General features: G+C 46.2%; 1 protein-coding gene across 1 annotated transcript in view; it reads left to right on the forward strand.

The window, feature by feature from the left end:
- The window catches only part of spred2a (sprouty related EVH1 domain containing 2a), a 12624-nt gene extending 5105 nt beyond the window's left edge, over positions 1-7519 (forward strand). The window contains exons 4-5 of the mRNA XM_017303874.1: positions 3882-4142; positions 4442-7519. Coding sequence (XP_017159363.1) covers positions 3882-4142; positions 4442-5134 — 954 coding nt within the window. The 3' untranslated portion in view covers positions 5135-7519. The remainder of the gene's footprint in view (positions 1-3881; positions 4143-4441) is intronic.

A 7519-nucleotide genomic window follows, 5' to 3' on the forward strand; every position in this document is an offset into this window, starting at 1 on the left:
ATCTGTTATAGATCCGTTTTAGATCTGTTTTAAATCTGTTATAGATCCGTTATTGATCTGTTATAGATCCGTTTTAAATCTGTTATAGATCTGTTATAGATGTTTTAGATCCATTATATATCCGTTGTTACACACACACACATATATATATTATACATATAGAGAGATGTAAGAGAAAAATGTGTATGTACGTATATATAAATGATTGAGTTAAACCCGAAATAATAATAATCTGTATTTAGTGAGATTTTTTAGATGTATATAATTAGAGACACCTAGGTGCGAGTGAGGCAGCTCTTTGCTACATTTTCTACTTATTTTTGAATGAAAAAGTAAAAACGTCTTATTTTAAAAGGCTTTTATTTTGAAATTATACATCAGATGTGGTTCATATTTTCTGGTTGTGTTCTAGATGTGTCCCTCTGTCATCTAGAAGTGAGAGAAGTCACTGGAAACAGAGTTTTCAAGCAATAAGCACTGCAACTTAGGGGGAAAAAAGTAATATTAGGCTATACATATTTAGCACACACATATATTTCATGTTTTCCAGCCGATGAGTTCCATCTTCAGAGATTCAGCAGCAGATTGAGTCCAAACTCCGATGTGAGATTCATCCTGCAGTGAATCGTCTCTCTTTATAGATTCTCCCTCTTCTTCCTCACATCGTGTCTTTAGGAAACCTTCAAAACAAAAACGGAAGATTTGGGATGTATCTTACTAGTGAAAGAATTACATATAAATAATAGTCTTTACCACCTGTGTAAACTTTGCTGGTGAATGTTATAACACATAATATAAGTTTTATAATATGTTACATTGTTTCATTTCTAATATAGGCTCTTGTGCCAGATAATCTAAGTCAATGTTAGATGATAGGTATTTTCCTAGAACCTACATAAAAGAACCACAGACAACGTATATGAATCTTAAAGCTTTTGCAAAAGAGAAAACTCTATCAACTGCTCCTCTGAGCCGTTCACAGAGCGTTGTCTTTTATTTTCAAACTTCAAAGAAGGAGGATAGGCAAGATAGACAGCAGAGGAAAAAGAGCAAAGGTCATAAAACATCGTACCCAAACACAGCAGAGGTCGTAAAACAATTTACCTAAAACTAGCAACCCAGTTCCAGATGCGATATCTGATCTACGGCCTGAGCCCGGTTCAAATCTCGGTCAAACTGTTTCACATGAAGATGAACAGGCAGTTGTGACCCCCAGGTCAGTTAATACACACACTAAAGAAGAGAACACTTTAAACTGACTAACATTAGACTGAATATGAACTAAAGTAACAACAAAATGATAATACCAAAAAATCCCTATCATTAGAGAATAAACTTTTTAAGATAATCTCAGTTAGCTTTCAGAGCGGGGGCTGAACACCAAGCACTATAGCACTATACCAGCTAGCATTAACTGCTGTTTCGCTGGTGGACATAAATACAGTAAAGTAATATTCCAATCACAATATATACACAATAATATGTCCATCTTACTTGCAAAACGTCTGTGGAGCCTCACATCAATAGTCCATCGATCAGAACAACAATATCCCTCAGTGCTGAGGCATCTTCTGCTGTTTTGGTTGATCAAAGTAGGAGAGACGACCTCTTTTTTGTTTGCGTCTCTATTTGTTTGCATCTTTTCTCTGTTGCTGCGTGTTTGCACCTGTCGGCCACCATACTATGGGCATCTAGACAGACACAAAAAGTACGCTCAGCCAAATAAGATTCAAACCAATCCAGAACTATATCACAGATTCTGGTCCACCATCCGGCGTCTCAGGAGGGGGCAGCAGTGCAGCACCAACACTGTTTATAGTGGGGATGGTGTGCTGCTGACCTCAACTCRGGAYGTTGTGGGCCGGTGGGCGGAATACTTCGAAGACCTCCTCAATCCCACCAACATGCCTTCTGTTGAGGAAGCTGAGCATGGGGACTCTGGGCTGGGCTCTCCAATCTCTGGGGACGAGGTCGCCGAGGTGGTCAAAAAGCTCCTCGGTGGCAGGGCCCCGGGGGTGGCAGGGCCCCGGGGGTGGCAGAGCCCCTAGGGTTTCAGGGCCCCGGGGGTGGATGAGATCCGCCCGGAGTTCCTTAAGGCTCTGGATGTTGTAGGGTTGTGTTGCCTTGTGTTGACTCTGCAATATCGCATGGACATCGGGGGCAGTTCCCCTGGACTGGCAGACTGGGGTGGTGGTCCCCCTGTTTAAAAAGGGGGACCGGAGGGTGTGCTCCAATTACAGGGGGGTCACACTCTTAAGCCTCCCTGGTAAGGTCTATTCAGGGGTCCTGGAGAGGAGGGTCCATCGGATAGTCGAACCTCGGATTCAGGAAGAGCAGTGTGGTTCTGGTTCTGGTCGTGGAACACTGGACCAGYTCTACACCCTCAGCAGGTCCTGGAGGGTTCTGGGAGTTCGCCCAACCAGTCTACATGTGTTTTGTGGACTTGGAGAAGGCGTTCGACCGTGTCCCCACAGGGACACGGTCGAACCTTTCACATGCTTCTAATAAGTAATTCATTTCTAAATCAAATTATTTAAACGATTCAAACTTTTGTATCAGGAAATATTTTACAACAGATACAAGAAACTCTTGATATATTATTTTGTTACACAGCATTGTTAATGTTAATATTGTCATTACTGCTAATACTGTTAGCGCTAACATTAGCAAATTATTGAATGTATTACATTAAGCAAGAATCTGAAATGAAGTTATTTAATACATATTGAATGAACAATATTCATAAACAGGATGAGATCATTTTGAGATGTTTTTGGAGAAGGTTGGGTTTTAATACGTTTATACTTCTACCCACTCCTTAAGACCCTACTGAAGAGCAGGCACGGCGGCATTGGGGGCATGGGCAGGCATCGGGGGGCATCGGGAGGCATTGGGGGGCATTTAGAGGTATCGGGGGGCATTGGGGGGCATTTAGAGGCATCAGGAGACATTGGGGGGCATTTGGAGGCATTGGGGGGCATGGCCCGCCCACAGTCAGCTGTGCTCCCTGGACTGGAAGCCGTTTGTTGTTTTTACCTCAGAGTGGCCAACTCTGTTATTCCTATAACGATTTGTTAAAGTAGGAGCTTCCGCACTTCCCATATCTGTGCCCTCTGTCACTTTTTTCAGCAGTTAAAACTGTTAAATCCGTTGTTAGGTGCTGTATTGATATTAGCTAGTCATCTTTTAGCTAACATTACCTGCATCCAGCAGCTTCACTCAACTCAGTCGGTTAGTTTGGGGCAAAAAAACTGTGAGAAGTTCTTTGCGTTTTGCTGCCATGACTCAAACACCTGAGCAGCTCTGCTCAGCAGCAGGTCTCCTTCGGTGCAGCGTTTTAGCGTTCATGCTGCGTTTGAAGGCGGCTCTGAAAAACGGGTTACGACGTGTTAAGCTTGTTAACAAGTAGCCTGTAGGCTGCTGGTGTTGTCTATGTTCAGCTACGTAGGTTCATTTTGCCCCCGTTAAACTCTGGAGCCGGGGCTGTACTTGTACTTCTACTATTTTGTAGTAGCTTTAAGACTCAGTTCTGAACTGTAGCTATTTTTACTGAACCAATAAAATTACAGAAGCACCTTCTCTCTCATTGTGGAACTAGTTCTGGCCTAGTCAAAGGATACAGACCCTTAACATTAGCATCATTAGCATTAGCAGCTTTAGCATTTCTACAACAATAGAAATGCACTACAATGAAGTAAAATGTATTTAAAACAAAATGACAAAAGTCCAGCAAGCTGCAGATGTTTATTTGTAGAGGTTTTCAGTATCTGGTAGCTAGCTGTGTAGCTTAGCTTTACGTTAGCAATAACAAGCTAAGTGAGCTAGCTCCCACAAGCTATTTCTGTACAAGAGGCCACCACTGTTCACCAAGCTAAACCCTGTTAGCCTGGGAGCCCATAGGACTGCCCTCTACTGGACGCTCTGGGCATCACAACCTGATGTACCTGGATGTGTCTTCAGTTCTTCCATCTCCTCCGTTTGTCCCGCAGACGGCCACCGACAGCTCGTCCAACTCGTCTCAGAGGAGAGAGCCCGCCATGCAGGGGGCGCCGGCTCACTTCTGCGAGCCGCGCCGGCACCACTGCATCCTGGGACATTTCTATGAGCACCACCGGCCCTCGGACCACTACTTCCTGGACCCGGTGAGTCCGCAGCGCCTTTGTCCTGTTGCTTCTGCGTCAGGGCTGCACAATATATTGCAAATATAATATCGGTGTGGAGAGCAAAACCTGCTGACTGATTTCTTTTACATATTCTTAAGTTCATCGTTTAGCCACTAGGACAGAAAATTATGGCAGTAAAAACTCAAATGAGACAAATAACATTTAAAAAACGGGCATATTTCGCTCCTGATATCGTTATCGCAGTAACAATATTATCGCCACCGCAAGGTTTCCTTGCAGCCCTAAGTTGTAGAAACATTGAGGTTCGTTTCTGGCAGGCGGTCCACATCTTTCCTCGTCACCCCAGCTTCCCTCTGGAGGATCAGGAGGTCGTTCGCTTCAGCCCCCGGGAGCGCAGCTGGCTGACCGGCTACGAGGACTACCGTCACGCCAACGCCACTCGAGACAAGCTCCCACAGCCGCGCAACCCGGACACCTGCGTGCATTTCACCAAGAGCGACGCGCCCAAACGCGACTACACGTACCCGTACCCGCTGAGCTGCGGCGTGCAGCGGGGCTTCGACAGCAAGCCGGGCCGCCTGGAGGCGGGTGGCGGCCGCAGGGCGGTGGTGACGCTGCAGCCGCGGCCTCCGGCGTCCAAAGGGAAGTGTCACCTGGAGGACGGGGAGCGGCTCCGCTGCGTCTACTGCCAGGACATGTTCAACCACGAGGACAACGGGCGCGGCCAGTGCCAGGAGGCGCCGGACCCCATCCAGACCTGCATCCGCCGGGTCAGCTTCATGTGGTGCGCCGACAGCCTGCTGTACCACTGCATGTCCGACCCAGAGGGCGACTACTCGGACCCCTGCTCCTGCGACACCAGCGACGAGCGCTTCTGCCTGCGCTGGACGGCGCTGGTCGGCCTGTCGCTGCTGGCGCCCTGCATGTGCTGCTACGCCCCCCTGCGGGCGTGTCATCGCTGCGGCGTGGCCTGCCGCTGCTGCGGCGGCAAGCACCGGGCCGTGGGCTGAGCCGCGGAGGCCCCGCCCACTCAGCAGGCCCCGCCCACTCAGCAGAGACCGTCACCGCTGTTCTTTCTGTTGTTGATGTGGTTCATCTGTAGAAGGAAGTGAAACTTCGTGTCAACTGTTGTGCTTTTTCTGTCACTCTGAGGACCAAAATGTCTCCATGAAGGTTTGGACATTTGGAGCCGCCAGGTTTCACGTCACCTGGAGAACGTCCAGGATTCCTGCAGGTCAGTGAAGGTGGAGCTGAGTTTGTGGTGGTGCTGTTCATCTGGAAGGAGCTGCTTCATTCTTTTGTTCAGCCAGAATATCACAGAAACTCAGACATTTATTCTGCACAGAGGGATATTTCTGGCTTACAGCTAATTATACAAAAAATTAGAAAACTTCACTTCCAAAACTCCCCAAACCTTCAGATGAGCTCTTCACTATTCTCTCACTGTTGTTGCTTGTTCATCTTTTCTACACATTTTCTCCTTCCACTCAATCTTTCCTTGTACAGAGGGCTGTGTTAGCCCCGCCTTGTTGTCATGGCAGCAGTCTTCCTCATGACCGAATGGATCGTTTTGTTGGTCTGGTGGTTCCGGTTTTTCAAAATCTGAACATGAAAACTGAAACTGGACGTTTATCCCTCTGTGTGGCATAAATATGGGACCTGATTGAAATTTACTTTTTTATCTTTCTAGAACTTAACTTGGCATTTTGGAAAAATAAAGTAAACATTAGTCACTGAAAAGTCCAAGATGGCCACCATGGTTGTGAAGGAGAAACCGTTACATTTAACCCTTAGCTCACATACACTACAGACTTACAAACATTAGCAGAGATCATGCTAACCCGCTAAACACAAACAATTAGCAGAAGCTAACCATTTAGCTGCTAACTTGTATGAGCAGGATGACCAAATTTAAAAACAGTTGGTGACATGAAATTCATCCAAGTCACGAAAATGGTTAACATTTAATGGCAATAACTGGTTTAAAACGCTCAAAAATCATGACGGCCATCTTGAAAAATGGTCGTCAGCCTGAAATCCAAGTGGCTGATGGGAAAAATGAAAAACCGAAGACCTGAATTTTTAGCTTGAATCCACACTGGATTTTTTTACAGTAGAATGATGCATTTAACTGCTTATTGTAATGGAGAATCCTGGTTTATCACCAACACACACACACACACACACACACACCATGGCGGTAGGTGACGGGTGTCAGCAGAGGCGCTGTGCTGAAAACCAGCCGGTGAGTCCTCAGCTCAGCCGCCCGGTTCTGGAGCAGGCCGTCCAAAGGGCCCAGGTTCCTGAGAATGGATGATTTTGGAGGTTCTGCTCTGCGGTCTGGACCCAGCAGATAACAGGAACAGAACCCGGGTCAGAGAGCCAACAGAAACCAGAGCTCAAGTTTGAAATCTATTTTTTTATTGGTGTAACGGCAGCTCCCTGCCAGCACTTCACAGCAAGGCCACACCTTATATTAATATAGATATTTTTGATGCAACAGAAACTGGGCGGTAAGGGCAGCAGCTCCGCAGCAGGACGCGGTCAACTCGCCATCGGGTCAGAACCCGGCGGGGAAACGATCCAGATGTTCCTGAAGATCGACATTTATTGACGTTTCTGGGCTGAATGTGTTTCTAAGTGTAGCTGGACGTCGTTACAAATGGCGTTTGGGAAATTCATCCGTGGTTTTAAAGTTTAACAGACGATGAGTTCCGGTCCGGTCCGGTCCGGTCCGGTCCGGTCCGTGTGGCCTAGCTTAGCAGCGCCTGCTAGCGCCTAGCTTCCTGGTTGTCCTTGATGTTCATGTGCAAAGTGATCCAGTTCCTGTAAAGTCATTAGCAATGCTAGCAGTTAGCATCATGCTAGCATAGGCCACATGGTGCTGAGGTCAGTTCCATCTGCTTTTCCAGATGTTTCCTGGTACAGACTGTAAAGTTGGTGGAAGGAAAACATCTGTGAAAACCGTGGGTGTTGGTTTCCCTCCAGAGAGAAGCAGCAGTCTGGACCGTCATGTCCGCCATCAGAGACGAGTCCCCAATTAAAAATGAAGCGTCCAACAGGAAGTGTGTCCGGCGTCTGAGAAGCCACTTCCTGTCCATGTGTGGGCCGCTCTCTCCAGGGAAAGTGCCTGAAGCCTCTTCATCATGTCTTCATCAGTCTAATAACTATGATGAAAAAAGCAAAGGTCCATCAGTTTGTCTTTTTATACATAATTACATTTATACCAGTGTAAAAACGGAATATATGAATATATACTGTATATGTATATGTATCAGGTCAGCAATGTACATTTTTCAGTTCTATTTTTTTATTGTTTCTAAAATGATGGATGTCAAAGATACAAAGAAAAAGACTAAAATCTGAAAAATAAAATAAAAGCTCAAATTTACTGA

Source organism: Poecilia reticulata, linkage group LG1, assembly GCF_000633615.1.
Source record: "Poecilia reticulata strain Guanapo linkage group LG1, Guppy_female_1.0+MT, whole genome shotgun sequence".
NCBI lineage: Eukaryota > Metazoa > Chordata > Actinopteri > Cyprinodontiformes > Poeciliidae > Poecilia > Poecilia reticulata.